This window comes from Dromiciops gliroides, chromosome 1, assembly GCF_019393635.1.
Source record: "Dromiciops gliroides isolate mDroGli1 chromosome 1, mDroGli1.pri, whole genome shotgun sequence".
Lineage (NCBI taxonomy): Eukaryota > Metazoa > Chordata > Mammalia > Microbiotheria > Microbiotheriidae > Dromiciops > Dromiciops gliroides.
In genome coordinates this window covers 626,799,613-626,816,302 of record NC_057861.1, presented here as the reverse complement: position 1 = coordinate 626,816,302, position 16,690 = coordinate 626,799,613, and the positions used below count along the sequence as shown (strand labels likewise).

Genomic DNA, 16,690 nt, shown 5'->3' with positions numbered 1-16,690 from the left:
TGCATATCCTGCATAGACAGACTCTATTAATGTGTGGGTTGGTTTTTCTGAACTCTCTGTCTCTGTCTCTGCCTTTGTCTCTCTCCCTGCCATAACTGTCTCAGGGCAGGACTTCCCCACTTCCACACCAGGGTGCTCCATGAAGGTCCTTTAACCTCACCCTCCCCTGTTGTGTCTTAGCCCACAAACACATGGACTATGGAAACATTTCATCCATCATGCAACTAGCCTAGGTATTCGAGGACTACATCTTGTGATTCGGGGTCCTGTTGTCTCACCTGGATCTTGTATGACAAGGAGGACCTTGGTGAATGAGAGTTGGATGTAGTCCTTGTCCCTTTCTCATGAGGCCACAGAATTGTCCCCTTTAGGAAGTGCCATTTAGATTCTTCTTTTGTCTCAGCAATTTCGAAGCTCATTGTAGAGACCTTCTCCTTCTAGGTCCTGCTCATACACTGACCTCAGGGGAAAGGGAAATAAAATGGGTAGCTAGAGTCAGAGCAAATATCCTTTAGGGTGCTTCTGAGTCACCTGACAGGTCACTGAAGGATCTTGGATAGGGGCTATATTACAGTCTATCCCTTTCTTTATGTGTGTGAGCATGTGCTTGTATGTCTATATGGAATTCATGCATACGTGTCCACATATGTTTTGTGCACCGGCATGATTATAATAACTGATATAGTTATCACTCCAAGGCACTTGACATACATTATTTCATTTTGTCCTTACAATAACCCTATGAAGTAGGTGTTATTATTATCATGCCCATTTTCTAGATAAGAGAGTTGTGACTCAGAGAGGTGGTGATTTGTCCAAGGTGAGGAAATTACTTTAGAGCCAGGCCTGACTCCAAAGTCCACACTCTAGTAATTCTGCAGTGCTCAGACAGACTAACTAACCGACCTTGGGCAGGACCCTTACTTAACCTTTTAGACCTTTGTTTTCCTCATCTCTAAAATGGGGATAATACTGAAGTCTAGAGCTGTTATCCTTGTGTGTTTTGCATCTGTGTTGCCTAAAGCAGCACTCCTGGGTTTGTGTGACATGGGAGTATTCTGGGTTCTCTGTGTGTCCGTCTCTTGTAGAACTGTGTGTATGCATTTTGTGTGCCTTTGCTTGTGGTGGAAGCGTAGATATTGTGAGACTGTAAATGTGTGTTTGTGTATCAGGTGTGGGGTGTGTGTATTGTGACTTTGCATCTTTGTGTGTTGTGTCTCTGTGTGCTGGTGTGTGTGTGTGTGTGCGCGCACACGATGGGCTCTGTTCTGGGTCTTCTTTACCCCTCAGGGATACAATTAAAGCCTTGCTCTCAGGGGAGCCTGCAGTGGTACCCAAACATCCCCTGTCACCCAGCGTCAGCTACCAATGGAAATTACCCAGGAGCTAATGAGCCAACAGTAGCTAGCGCCTAATCCGCTCGTGTGTTCTGCAGAACCTGTTATTAAGCACAGAGGGCACTGGGAGGGATCGGAACAGGACGCAGGAGGCCGGACGCCGGGCCCGGGGCTCGCTCTGGCTGGCTGCCTCTGCCTTGTCTCTCCCCCGTTCTAGCTCTAGCTCCGTCTGTCTGGGTCTTCTCTCGCACCCGCTCCTTCAGCCTGCCCCACCTCCTCCCCCCACCCCCCACCCCCGGGACAGCCCAGGATCCAGCGGGTGAGCAGGGGGGTGTCATTGTGCGCGCGGCTGCGCCGGCTGGCTTTCCTCTCTTCTCTCCAGCTGGGGCTGCGGAACCGTCCCCGGCTCGCTCGCTCGCTCGCTCCAGATCGCCTTTGGGAGCGGAGCGGAGCCGCATCTGCAGGCAGCAAGGCGAATTCGCCAGGCTCTGAGGGACGCCCGGCTGACAAGGGTCAGGGTCTGCGCTCGTAGGAGCTCGCCTTCCAGGTAGGCGCTTGGGGGGGTCTGATTGGATGGGACCTGAGATCTCCCTCCTTTCCCGGTGCCCGGACTGCCTTCCCAGCAGGGCTGGTTTCCCCCGATGGTGGCTGGCTCCAGGCCACCTAGGCTAGAGGAAGGAGGACAGTCCGTGACTCCTCAGCCAGAGGAGGAAAAAAGGCTTCGGGGCAGGCTGCTGGGCTGGTCGGGAGCTTGTCTGGAGCACAGCGAAGGCCAGAGGAGGAGGGATCTAGGGCAAAGGATGAAGGATGCAGAGCAAAGGGTCTGGGTTAGACAGGGAAGTCAGGGGAGAGCAGGCTGGCTCTTGGTCCCCTGTAAGGATGGGATCTCTCTCTAGAGGTTCAGGACTGGAGATTGCTCCTATCCCGTCTGCTGTCAGGCTGGTCACAGAGGGACAAGGGCTCTGTGGGGTCAAGGTCTTGGGCAACCCCAGAGGATGGCTTCATCTCTCCCACAAGAGATAGGGTTAGGCTAGGCTAGATGAGGTTGGGATGAAGCAGGAAAGGGATAATGGAAGGAAGAGGCTGGTTCATCGGTCTGCCTCTTTGGAGGTGGAAAGGGCACAACAGGAGGAGATGTGCAGACTACTGGGCCCAGGAATTTGGAGGTCAATGGCCTGCCACCTCCTCCTGCCCCTCCCCCATCAAGACCCTCCAGTACTATTCTCGAAGGCCCTTGTGGGATCCTGGGAAATGGCTGGAGAGTTTGGAGAGAGGAATGAGGTGGGAAGAAGGGAGAGCAGAAGAGAGAGAGGTCAGCACTGCAGCCATCAGCCTTCCAAGTCATTTTGACCACAAGGTCACGCTTTTTGATGACTGCTCCCACCTCATCTAAGAAAAGAGGGAAGATTTTGGCAAACACAGAGCAGGGCAAAGATCAGACAGATGCTCAGGTACGTCTGTGAAGAAGTCTATTTGTGGTGCCTATGTGTGTCTGAATTTTTGTGTATTTGTAAAGTGGTGTGTGTCTGTGAATAGGTCTGTCTGTGTCTCTGTGTGTATCACACATGGATCTATGTGTGATCCTCATGTGGGTGTGTTTATGTCTATATTGTTGCATGTATATCCACTCGTGGATAGGTGAAGGGGCACCTCTAGGTATATATACCATCAGGCCTATACTAGCTCATAGGTGCCCCCATCTATGGACGGAGAGATGGAGACACCCTCCAAATGATGCCCAAGACCTTGACCCCACAGAGACCTTGTCCCTCTCTGACCAATCTGAGGACAGATCAGAGAGGAGAAACCCCTACAACTAGGGACGTGTGTGTATATGTCCCTATGTCTGTCTGTCCATCTATGGCCATGAATGTCTATCTTTATCAGTGTATAAGTTAGTGTGAGGTTGTGTTTGTGTCTGTATATGTGTTGTGTGTTTGTGTGCATGTACACACCCAATCAAACCACAACAGCACCAGGAGGCAGTGTGCTTTGCAGACAGATGGAAAAATACCCATCTCAGTGAAGCTGAGAAAGACGTCCGGCCTTTCTCTCTTTAGGCAAAGGGTAAGAAGGAATTGGACCCCACACAGCCTCGCTAGCCTCTTTCCCTCCCCTCCCACTGAGGACCGTGGAAGGATTTCCAGGCCTCACATGGTTAAAGCCAAAACTACTGGCTCCCCTATACTCATACTGTGCCAGGCAAAGAGGGCATTGGGCCCAATCACTCTCCCTTCGCCCGCCTCACACACTTGCTTAAGCTAAAAATAAAAATTTCAGCCAGGCCTAAGAGGGCAGACATGCTTACCCCCTCCTCTTTACATCTGAGCCAGGATTATCTTGGGTCCCAGAGACAGTATAACCAAACTGCCCCACAGTCCCCCGAATCCCTTATCACGTTGCCCTCTAGGCATTCTCTCTACGCCAATCCCCCAACACCCTACCATACTCCCCTCCAAACCCTGCTTTACCTGCCAAGTTCCCAAACCTTGTCCTCCAAACTTCTCCTCCCCTAAAATCCTGATACTGTGATTCCTACTGTCTGGTCCCCCCTCTCTCAAAAAATCTTAACATCCTTCCCCCAAACCCTGTTTTTTAATATCTTGGTCCCCCAAATCCAATCTCTTTGCCCCCAGTACTTGGCCTTCTTCCTTCCTTTCAGATCCCAATATCCAGGCCCCTCAAAATTTTGCCCCACCCCAATTCTGTTGGTAATTTTTGTCCTAACATCCTGCCTACTACATTCTGCCTGTGACATCTGTCCCCCCAAATCCTAAGATCTTGCCCCCCAACCTTATCTCTCGACATTCTGCCTCCTTCCTCCAAATCCAATCATTATCCTCCACAGAACCTTGGTTGCAGAAGGCCTCTGGGGACCCCGAGTCCCGGGCAAGGTGGGGAGCCTCCAGGTCCCAGTACTTTGTTGCTATGTGACTGAGCCACTGGGGGGGGGGGGGCGGTGTGAGGGCCAAGAGCTGAGCCCAGAGGAGGTAAGATAAATTCTCCCTAGGCCCCAGGGCCTAGGTGTGCCCTCCCCTGAGCCAGCCTGGTTGTCCTCACCAAGTGGCTGGGGCATAGCTCCAGCTGGCCTGGGGGCTCTGGCCACAGCTCTCTCCCTAGAAAAGACCCAAATGACCTCAACACCTCACTCCCTACTTCTCTTGTTTCCATTCTCTATCTCATTCCTTCATTTGTTAATTCAGTAAATGCTTCCTAGACACCAGTTCTATGCTAGAGCCTGCCATGGTTTTCCTTACCCCCATCTACCTTTTGGTAGAGCACCCCCACAAATGGTTCTGTGCCCAGGCTTGATACCCTAACAGTAATCCCAAGCAAGCCTGGTGTCGAGATAACTGGGCAGTAGGTATCAGGAGACTTAGGGTCTATCCCCAAATCACCCATCAAGTCATTATATAGCCTTGAGCAAGCCCTTTCTGGGCCAACACTAAGGCATATCTAAGATAAGGTGGTTAGTCAAGAATTCAAGGGTTCTTAACCTTGTTTGCATCGTGGACCCCTTTGGGAAGATGGTGAATGTGCTCAGGATGATTTTCAAATGCATAAAATGAAGTACAAGGCATCAGCAAAATCTCAGTACAGGAGTAAGCTTTAATGGTGTTAAGACTTTTGCAAAGGATTACAAAGGAAACCAATTATGTTGAAATGAAGATGTAATTTTTTTTTCCAGTCCAAATTTCCAGATTCCCCCAAATCAGCCAAGGATCCCTATGTTAAGAACCCACAGGCCAGATAATCCTTAAATTCTTTTCTAGCTCTAATAGTCATATTTTAAAAGTTTGTACTTGTCTTGATTTCATTATCACTTAATTTTTGAATATGCCCTCCCCCATCCTTTGTCACAAAGGACAGAGACAGAGAGACAGAGATGGAGACAGAGAATCAGAGATAGGGACAGAGAGAGACAGAGACAAAGAGACAGAACTAGACAGAGACACAGAGGCAGAAACAGTTGAGCAAAACCAATGAACACAACACTAGTCAATCAGCAGGCATCATCTAAGGCCACTGCGCCAGGCATCTACATGTGACAGCATGGTCAGTTTTCCACACTCACAACCTCTCACTTCTTTGAATAAGGGAAAGAGGTGCATTTTCTATAGTCTTCCTGGGGACTAGTCGGCTCTAATAACAAGAACAGCATTCACTTTTCTCTGTCCCCAGCCTTTCCTCGGGGTAGTATATTTCTTTAGCTAGCCCAGACAGAGATAACGATACTCAATAATATGTTCCACTTCTAGAGGATTTTAAGGTTGAGAAGACACTTTCCTCACATGGTTAAAGCCTCAGTTTGGGGGTGGGGGTGGGGGTGAGGAGGTCTGAATTTTTACTCTTCCATTATAGGTTCTTAGATTCAGAAAATCATTTAAATATTGCAAGCTGGGGCATACAAATATTTTTAAGGGAAACTGGTCCCAATAACATGCATTTGAATAAAGCAGTAATTATAGTGTAAAAGAATTCTACATCATGAGTCCTACTCATACCAACCTTGTGAGATGGATGGCACAAGTAATATCAACAATAATAATAATATAATAATAATAATAGCTGTTATTTATATAGCACTTTAAGGTTTAGGAAGCACTGTACAGATCTCTAACTTGGTTTTCACAACAACCCTGTTGTTGTTGTTCAGTTGTTTTTCAGTTGTGTTTGACTCTTCATGTCCCCATTCGGATTTTTCTTGGCAAAGATACTGGAGTGGCTTGCTATTCCTCCCCAGCTCATTGTACAGATGAGGAAACAGGGTTGAGTGACTTGCCCAGGGTCACACAGCTAGTAAGTGTCTGAGGCCAGATTTTGAACTCAAGAAGAGGGTTCTTCTTGACTCAAGGCCCAGCACACTATTCACTGTGCCACAGAGATTCCCTGGGAGGTAGGTGCAATTATTATCCCCATTTTACAGATGAGGAAACTGAGTCAGAGAGAGGTGAAGTGATGTGCCTATATAAGCACACAACTGTGAAGGTCAAATTTGAATTCAGGTCTTCCTGACTTCAGGTCCATCATTGTAACCACTACACCACCTAGCCATCCTATTTTCATTCCCATTTTCCTGGAGAACAGTAGTAAAGCTGAAGGGCCTTGCCCACTCAAACCCAGGTCACCTGGTTCCCTGCCTAAGGCTCTCTGCACTACCTGTAGGGTTCAAGAAGGAAGGTTGGTGCTCAGCAGTCTTTCATCCTATGCTTCCAAGTTGATTCAGAAGGCTCCTCTTCAGCCCATAGGAGGACTCCTAGACTCCTAGTTGGTCATTTCCAAGGCAAGGCTGGAGTTGGGGCAAGAGGTGGCATAACACTGATTTCAAGAGCATCTGGAATGTTCTTGATTATGTCTGAGTAGCCACGTGTAACTTGCCCCCTTCATCCTATCCCCGAAGTTCACTGCATTGATTTTATGTCTTCCTCTAATATGGGCCTCGAAACACAATCCTAACCCTAGCCCCACGCCTGACTTCCTCTTCTTGTCTAGCCAGACCTGAGAATTGTAGAACTCTAGACGTGAGAACTAGAGGCCACTTTAGAACATAAAATGTCAGACCTTGAAAGGACATCAAATATTAGAACGGGGAAGGGTGCTAGAAACAATTCTAGTCCAATCCCCTCATTTTACAGAGGAAGAAACTGAGGCCCGGAGAGAGGAACTGACATGCTTGGGAACACTTTAACAAATTAGTGGCAGAGCCAGGATTAGAACCCAGCTTTCTTGGTTATAAACGATTTCTCCTAGCAGCTAGGAAGACCTGGATTCAAATCCTTCCTTAGCTACATATTAGCTATATAAATGTGGGCAAATCACTTAATCTCTGCCTGCTTCAATTTCCCCAACTGTAAAATGGGAATAATAATAGCACCCCCCCAATGAGGAACCTGCCTCAGCCAGTGATTCAAATCACAGTCAAATCCGTCCTGAGTTACCAGATGCAGGTTTTGTGTGTGAGATCCTTCTGACTCAGCCCATGCAAAGTGATTCTGGCCCCCGGGGCACCAATGAAAGCGGAACAATGAAGGCCAGTGGGCAGCTGCAATGAACGAGTTGACATTCGTTCAGGATGAGGGTAATATCAAGATTGTGACAGGGCCCACTTTTAATTATGGGGGGGCAATGAGCTGGAGGGAAGGGGGAGGGGTGGGGCAAGGCGGCATCATTGGATCATGAGATTTTTTTTTAGCGGGATGACACTTTAGGGAGAAGCAGCATGGCGGTGGTCAAAGGAGGCTTGGATTTGGAATGAGGGAATCTTGGTTCAAACCCTGAATCCGCTACTTATTGTCTCTTTGACTTTGGGTAAGTCACTTATCTTTTTGGACCTCCTCTTCCTCCTGTGGTTGCTCCTTCTTTGGCCACCACACTGAGGTCAGCTCTCATTCCTGTTGCTCCCTACTTGGCCCAGCAACTCCTTATCCACCTGCCAAGGCCTATAGGTTGCCACCCTGGGGCCAGGTGGTTTCCTGGTGCTGATGGTCCGCTTGGGGTGCCATGTGACTAGGCAGTCTTCCTTGGAATGAACCACATTCACACGCATCCCATGGGCTTATCTCACTTTTGGTTTTCCTTCTCTGGCTATTCCTGAGCCCTTCCAAAGGTCAGGTTCAAAGGGATAGCACCTTGTCTGAACTTGGTTTGCATCATGAATCAATCATCAATCATCCTGGTAAGCAGTGTCCTCACATCCCAACACAAGGCAAATTCACACCTTCATGAAGAGATATGATTGATGCCCTGGAACAGTCTCCTTTTGTCAGGGTCAATGAGGACCTGGGACAATGGCTCAGCATACCCAAAAACATATTAAAATGAGATTTAACTACGATTACCTTGAAGGTCTTTCTTCTGTTGTTCAGTGGTTTTTTAGTTCTGCCTGACTCTTTGTGACCCTATTTGGATTTTTCTTGGCAAAGATACTGGAGTTGTTTGCCATTTCCTTCTCCAGCTCATTTTACAGATGAGGAAATAGAGGCAAACAAGGTGAAGTGACTTGTCCAGGGTCACACAGCTAGTAAGTGTCTGAGTCTGGATTAGAACTCAGGAAGAGGAGTCTTCCTGACTCCAGGCCCAGCACTTTATCCGCTGGTCTAACAGGTCTAGAATGATCTTTTAACAGTGAATTCTCTATCTCTAGCACCTCATTTTAGAGATAGGGAAATGAAGAGGTTAAGTGACTTGCCCAAAGTCACTCAGGTGAGGAGTAAGTAGAAGTTGGGGTTCATACTCAGGTCTTTCAGGTCCCCTGACCCCAAATCTAACTTCCTTTCCAACACACCCAGGGCTGGGAAGGTGTGGAATGATTACGCCCTGGCATGTCTTGTTTTCTCCCTTCATCCCTTTAGCTTTTCATTAGAACCAGAGCAGACAGAAGAGAAAAATTCAAAATGGCCCCTTTTGTTTTGTCAAAAGCTCTGGAAGAAGATTTTGTGCAAGAAGATCACAGGAATACAGATTTGGAACTGGGAGAGACCTTACATGACATCTAGCCCAATCCCCTTATTTTAGATATGAGGAAACTGAGGATCAAGGCTGTTAAGAGTGACTGGTCCAGGAGTGGACTGATAGTAAGAGGTAGGATTTGAACCCAGGGCCACTGATTTCAGCTTCACTGCCGTTGCTACTATTCTAATGGGAGTTAAGAATTCACGGGACACTTGGGAGATTTTCAGTGGATTTGAATTATTTAGGGTAAAAAAAAAGTTATTTAGGGTCCTCTTATATCCCATAATCCAGGGCAATGGAGGGTGGATCAGAGGTATTTCCAGTGGTCCCATGATTGAGATGACAGGGGCCCAGAGTCTCTTTGTCCCAGATAGAACTGGGACAGGGAAGAGAATGCAGGTTGGCACCAGATTGAATGTGGATTTGAGATTCCATCTAGGGCCTGGTCAAGGGCTTAAGGGACATGGTGACCCTGCCCTCTTTGATGCCGAAGATGGGCACAGGGGAGGCTCGGTGAGAAGAACGACAGCTCTGCTTCTGCCACCTCAACACATTTAGTTGGCTCCAATACTTTTGTAAAGTAGATTACACTTCTTCTGCTGAACTACCTAATCAAGATTGCATGATGGGGCAGCTAGGTGGCGCAGTGGATAGAGCACCGGCCCTGGAGTCAGGAGTACCTGAGTTCAAATCTGGCCTCAGACACTTAACACTTACTAGCTGTGTGACCCTTGGCAAGTCACTTAACCCCAATTGCCTCACTAAAAAAAAAAAAAAAAAAAAAGATTGCATGAGAGGAGGCCTCCTGAGAACGGGGCCTACCTGGATATTCTTTTATAATGTGGCTGCAGGCTATAGACTTGGAGTCATGTGGGGATGAACTGCACTGAACCAGCCATAACTTCCCTCACAGGCCACAGGTACCCAATGTACACGTGAGTGGAGGGTCCCAGGTGAGACTAAGGGTCCATCTGTGGCCTTGGTCTGAACGTTAAGGGCAGGAGCTAGTTGTTAGTTTGCTGTTGAGGTTAGGGGTCATGCTGGGGGAAGGGCTCAGTCTAGGGCCACAATTAGGGGTCAATCTGCTTTAGAAGTTAATTGTATTTAAATCTTATACTGAGCTTTATCACCCTCAAAACCACTCCATGAAGGAATCAAGTCAGGCACTTACAAATGGGGAAACTGAGGCCCAGGGAAGGGAAGTGTGCAAAGTTAACTGGTTTCATTGGAGATCCCATAAGTTGGCTTCATTAGTCCTGAGTTCTGACCACTGAACTGCCTCCCCTCTGCCCAGCCTAGACTCTGGGCAGAGAACCTTGAAGAGTAAGGTGGCTGAGCAACTGTCACTGATGGTCTTATCAAATGTAAGTCATTCTCTAACCTATTCTTCAGAGAATGCATAGGTTCTCTATTAGAGAATCAAAGGGTGTCAGTGCTGGAAGGAACCTTGGGGATTATCTCATTTTACATAGGGCAGGTATGAGATTTCTTCCAGTCCTGGGAAATCCCATATTTATGTGACTGTGGCATCCAGTTCTCTTGGCTTGCTCGGGCAATCGAGGTTGTGAACCTTCCCCCCTTCTTTGTAGCTAAAATCCTGGCAGCTCTCAAATTTGTTAAATCAAATGCCCAACCCATTCTTTGTTTTCAACACAATAGTAGAAAGCAAAGAGGAGTACTTTTAAAGCCTCTCACCAAAAGGCCCATTTGTCTCACCCAAGGAGTTCTAGAATACTGGTCAGATTCTAGAAGTCTTTGGAGGGGGAGGGGAAGAGGATAGTCTAGAATGCTGAAGTCCTGGTTCTGGTGGTGGTGGGGAGTCTAGCTGCCCCCTTCTCTATTGTCTTTAAAGCTGAGCTCAGGGGGCAGCTAGGTGGCACAGTGGATAAAGCACCAGCCCTGGATTCAGGAGGACCTGAGTTCAAATCCGGCCTCAGACACTTGCCACTTACTAGCTGTGTGACCCTGGGCAAGTCACTTAACCCTCATTGCCCTGCCCAAAAGAAAAAAAAGACAATAGGGAGTCTGAGAGGTAAAGGTGGGGAAGAAGTATATCCCAGGCCTGGGGAACAGCTGGTACAAATTTTTGGAGGCAAGAGGCATTTATTAATCACTTATCATATGCCAGGCACTGTGCTCAGCTCTAGGGCTTCATATAGAAGCAAAAAAGAAAGACAGCCCCTGCCCTCAAGGAGCTTAGTCTAACCAGGGAAGATAATATGCCAAAGGGAGCTGCAAAGGGGTGGGGTAGGGTTAAGAGAGTGCCTGGTGCTGGGGTATGGTCATTGAAGTTCAGAAAGTCAGAAGCAGAGCAGGGAGAGGAATGAAGATAAGACAGGCATCGGCCCCTCCACAAAATAGAAATCCACCAAAATGGAGCTCACCAATGGGAGAAGGTTGATAAAACGGAAGGGATGTCTCAGGGAATGATGGATTCAGAGAACTGCATGTTGGATAGTTTTTCTGGGACATTGCATAAGAATGAGAGTAGGGTTGAATAAAGGATAGGATAAGGGAAGGATAGCTTGGAACCAAGATTGTGGATGGACCTTAAATTCCAGGCTGATGAGATTGTATTTTATAGAAGAGGCAGTAGGGAGCTACAGAAGTTTTCCAAGCAATGAAGTGAAATGGTCCCTTAGGAAGATTCTTTTAGCATCTGTGTATAAGGATTAGAAAGGGGAGAGACTGGAAGCAGGGAGACCAGTTAAGAGACAAGAGGTGACAAAGATTGATTGACTAAAATTAACCAGGGTGATGGCCACATGAGTTGTTAAAAGAGGATAGATGTAAGACATCGTGGACGTCAAATGAATAAGGCTGGGCAATCCATTGTATATGGGGGGAGGGAGAGTGAGGGGTAAAAAAAGAGTCTAAGATGACTCTAGATTATGAACCTAGTGGGGGGGGGGTTGGGAGGAAGGTGGCCAGAAGTTTAGATGAGAGGAAAAGAAAATGAGTCCTGTTTTGGATGTGCTGAGTTTGATTTGTCAAAGGGACATTTACATGCCAATATCCAGCAGGCACTGCTAGGTGTCACAGTGCATAGATTGCTGGGCCTGGAGTCAGGAAGACTCCTCTTCCTGAATTCAGATCTGGCCTCAGACATATTTTGTAGCTGTGTAATCCTGGCCAAGTCACTTAACGCTGTTTGCCTCAGTTTCCTCATCTGTCAAATGAGCTGGAGAAGGAAATGGCAATTGACTCCAGCCAAGAAAACCCTAGATGGGATCATGAAGAGTCAGACATGACTGAAAAGACTGAACAATCGAGCAGGAAGTTGGCAACACAGGACTTTAGCTCTGGAAAAACATTAGAACTGTATATGTGGATTTGGAAGTTATCTGGGTAGATGATCATTGAACCCATAAAGAGATTATCAATGAAAAAGAAGAGGAAAGGGGCGGCTAGGTGGCACAGTGGATAAAGCACCGGCCCTGAAGTCAGGAGTACCCGAGTTCAAATCCGGCCTCAGACACTTAACACTTACTAGCTGTGTGACCTTGGGCAAGTCACTTAACCCCAATTGCCTCACTAAAAAAAAAGAAAAAAGAAAACGAAGAGGAAAGAAGCTAGGATGAGAGAAGAGGAATTTAGAAAGCGGATAAGAGAAAGTCCAGGATGGTAGCTGGATGCTTGTAGGGTGATTTGGGTAGTGGAGGATGGTGAAATTGATGGGTTTTGTGTGTGTGTGTGAGATTTCATTGATATAGGGACTTCCCTATGATGAACCAATGTTATCTGCAATTTATTGTCTTAGATTGATGCTTAGGGCACTGAGAGTTTACATGTTTAATAGCCCACTGCAAGAATATACACTTTTAAGTTTAATCTGAATCATTAACATTTTCCCCTTCACTTTCTTAAATGCAGAAATTGACAAAAGGATAAACTGAGGTAGCATTTGCCAGTGAGGTGTAAATGCTCACACCAATTTGAGCTGACTCAGGCCTTCCTGACTCTGAAGCCCACACACCATCCTGTTGCTGTCGGTGGTGGTGATTGGGGTGTTAGTGATAGTTTTAATCAATGGTGATGATGGTAATGATGTGAGTGCTGTTGCTGTCGTCACTGAGTTCTGAGCCTCAGTTTCCCCATCTGTAAGATAAGGATAATAATCCTTGTCCTGCTTGACTTGAAAGAGGATTTTGAGGATTCAATGCAAAAATGGATGCTAAGGGGCTTTGAAAAGCAAAAAGAGATGACTATAAAGCATTTCTAGCAGAGGATCTGGGCCTCATCTATACCCCCTCAGAGCCCTCGGCTGACAACTCATTCTCTCCCCTTCTATCCACATTCAGCTGGAGGAGACTGAGGTTGGCCTCTCTCCCAGGAGAACAAGTTCATTAGGATTGATAGATTGATGTATTTGTGACATTGGTCCCTCGGTAGGATAAAGACTGGGGTCTGTGATGGCTTTGTCCCATTCTCAGGGGAGAAATGTCTTTTGTGGTTGCTGGGATGGATCGTCCCTGTCCCTAAATTTCCTTTTTCTCACCCTCTACTGCCAGCCTGTTCCTGGAACTGCCAGCCCTCCAGGCGTCATGGAAGAGTGGGACGTACCCCAGATGAAAAAAGAAGTTGAGAGTCTGAAATACCAACTGGCTTTCAAGAGGGAGATGTCTTCAAAAACAATACCCGAGTGAGTATTTCCAAGGAACCTTCCTTCTTATGCCCCCTTACTCCCTTGCAAAAGTGGAGAAAGGGGCCACTGCTGGGAGAAGCAATCATTATTTCGATGGTGTGAGAGGTGGTCCAAATAGGCAAATCACATTCAAATTGTATGCAAATGATCCATGCCAAACAGCTGCCTCTGGTTTGGCTCTAGGGGGCCCCTAAGGGCTTATTTAATCCAGCAAAGAGCTCTGGGGAAAAGCCAGGGTCCCACAGTTACCTGGGAAGTCGGGGCAAAGTTGGGAGCCCCCTCCCCCTCAGGTTCCTCCAGTGCCCCCACTTCCCCTTTTCTGGATCTTCACTTGAGTCCAAGGTCAAATGAAGCAGAAAATGCTTTTGGCAAGCACTTATGAAAAACTTACTAAATGTCAGGCCTTGGGCCCAGCGCTGGGGAGACATGGGCAAAAATGAACCCTCCCCTGTCCTTGAGGGGATTAAGGTGGGAGGGGGCAGCACTGTATAGAAAAATGAACCACAAAATGTACTTTGGGGGAGGAGAGAGGGGGAATTCTGTTAGAGCGATTCAAGTCCGAGAGAGTGGCAGAAACCATAAATGCCCATGGGTCACTTGACAGGCTTCAGCTATCACCTTTGTGCTGGTGACTCACAGAGAGGTGGTGTGGGGGCTTGGAAAGAAGGCTGGATTTAGAAGTGGAAGGCCAGGTATTTGACCTTCAAAGAGACAGAGGAGGCATCGGGCCTTTGTGAACCGAAGGTGCAGCCTCTTCTCTTCAACTTCTTGATGCGACTGTTTCCTGGGAGCTCTGCTTCCGGAAAGGTCTTGGACACGGGTTACTGATGGACAGAGACAGGAGTGGGTGGGACTGACAAGGAAGAAGCCTGCAGAAGGGGCAGATTTATATTTGAGGGTTGTGACAAGGGTCTGGCTCAGTGATCCATTTGGTGGAAGTATGATGGGGGGACGTCTCTTATGAGTCAGGGGTCTTATCTTGGTTTGGGGCTCTTTGGAGGCAGAGTGTGGGGTGGTGGGAGCTGCTGTGGCCCCAGTGACATCCCCTGCCTTGGGGTCTTCCTCTCCTTGGGATACCTGTAATCCAGGTCTAGGAAATCAGTCCTCCTGCCTATTAGCCCAACACAGGCCTATCAGGAGAATTCCTTCCTCTCACCCATCAATATCCTCCGCTCTAGTCAGAACTTCCAGGGATGTGGCTATTCCCGAGGATGGGTTTGTGGGAGCTATCAAGCCCATGGAAGATTCCTCCCATAAGGACCAGTTCCTTAAATTCTCTTCCCAGATGTAGCTTTGGGAGGGAGCTGGGCATACTTATATAAATGTAAATTTAGGTTGAGCATGAGTTTTCCAAGAACTTCCTCTGAGGCTGCCTGCCCCCCTCTTATCCCCTAACTTCCTGTATGCAGTTAGGTGGTACAGTAGATAGAGCACTGTCTCTGGAGTCAGGAGGACCTGAGTTCAAATCCAGCTTCAGACACTTACTAGCTATATGACCCTGGAGAAGTCAACCCCAATCGCCTCAAAGGAAAAAAAAAAGTAACTAGGTCACCTCAGAAGCTTGGAATTTAGGTGGGACTAAAGAGCAGGGAGGAGACTGAAAGAGGAAGACCCTGGATTCATTTGCATACATCAGTTTTTGCATATATGCTGTAATGCACCACTGGGTATTTGTATGTCGTTTGTATATGCCAATGCAGTGTGCCATCTGTTCTCAACAAACTAGGCCTTAGTCCAAGAGGGGCTCAGATGGGAGGATGGAGATGGAATTGACAGGCTCAGGCTGGGTATAAGTGTTGGCCTGACAAGTGCCACTTGGTAGTGGAGTAGCCCAACTGGTCTTGGCCACTGATCTTGGGGTCCTGGGGGACCACCTTCAGCCCCCAGGCATTCTGACTCTCCAGGGCCATATGCCAGGCTCAGCCTTGGGTAAATCTCAAAGGTGAGACCTTCTGTAACCTACCTTGGCAGACCTGAGCCTAGCCTCTGACCCAGCATCTATAAAAGAAACCTGAGGAGTTTGACTCAATGCAGTTATGATGTTACTAATCTCATTAACACATCCTATCATCTTTTTATTCCCAAGGGACTGAGGCTGGATCCTGTCAGGTCATATTGGATTTGAAGTAAGAGGGCACTGAATTCAAATCCTATTCCTGCAACCAATGTGACTTTAGGAAAGTCTGGGCTCTAGTTTCTTATGTGTAAAATGGGGGGATTTGGCTCAATATCTTTTTAGGACCTGTCCAGCTCAAAAATACGTGATCCATTATCCTTATTTTATAGATGGGGAAAGAAGTCCCAGAGAAGGGAAGGAAACTACTGTGGTAAAAATACTACTCACGGACATACATGTAAACCTAGATTTCAGAACCTAGGGGTTCTTTCCACTATGCTTGTTTTTTTGTTTGTTTTGTTTTTGAAGCAACAGGGTTAAGTGACTCGCCCAGGGTCACACGGCTACTAAATGTTTGAAATTGGATTTGAACTCAGGTCCTCCTGACTCCAGGGCCAGTGCTTTATCCACTGCATCACCTAGCTGCTTGGAATTAATTCTAACAACACATTGATAAAGGGGAGAGGCAGCGTGATATGACAGAGAGCCGTCTTGGTGTCAGGAAAGCTTGGGTTCAAGTGTGTTTCCCCCATGACTCTGTATAACCTTATATCTGTCCCTTTGAGGACAGGGACATTCATTTTTGTCTTTCCATCACCAATGCTTGGTACACAGAAGGCCTTTAATAAATGTTTCCTGAATGGAAATGAACCCTGTGAGTCAGGTCATGCAAGTATTATCACTCCTGTTCTAAAGACGAGGAAGCCAACTCAGAAGCTAAGTGACTTGACCATAGCCACATAGCAGCTTGCCCACGCTCCAGGTCCAGGGCTCTGTTGGGCACACACTGGCCTCCCCGGGGGACGTTCTAACTCCTTTCCCTCTTTCTGTAGACTGCTGAAGTGGATCGAAGATGGAATACCCAATGACCCATTTCTGAACCCGGATCTGATGAAGAACAACCCTTGGGTGGAGAAGGGGAAATGTACCATCCTGTAGTGAGTGGCTCCAGCCCCTCCCCCCCAGACCTGCCCTGGAGCAGCATCGACTCACCAACCACCCAGGACAGTGAATTCTTCCCCAAATGCTCCACTTCCTCCCACTGACTCAATCTCTTCTCTCTGGTTTTCAGTTAGATTCATCCCGCACTAATGTAACCTTATTATCGCCTTGGCTTCTCATTGGTATGGGGGGTGGGGG

The 16,690-nt window shown here is 47.5% G+C and overlaps 1 protein-coding gene across 2 annotated transcripts; it reads left to right on the top strand.

Moving 5' to 3' along the window:
- The first annotated feature begins 1,668 nt into the window (after nucleotides 1-1,668).
- Nucleotides 1,669-16,689, top strand: GNG13 (G protein subunit gamma 13). 2 transcript variants are annotated; one of them, XM_043979306.1, is made up of 3 exons: nucleotides 1,669-1,884; nucleotides 13,301-13,431; nucleotides 16,384-16,689. In XM_043979306.1, the coding sequence occupies exons 2-3, from the start codon at nucleotides 13,334-13,336 to the stop codon at nucleotides 16,487-16,489; spliced, it is 204 nt and encodes a 67-aa protein (XP_043835241.1). In that variant the 5' UTR covers nucleotides 1,669-1,884; nucleotides 13,301-13,333; the 3' UTR covers nucleotides 16,490-16,689. The 2 variants fall into 2 exon arrangements, with proteins under 2 accessions (XP_043835241.1, XP_043835240.1); XM_043979305.1 differs by lacking the exon at nucleotides 1,669-1,884 and adding an exon at nucleotides 2,607-2,788.
- The last annotated feature ends 1 nt before the right edge of the window (nucleotide 16,690 follows it).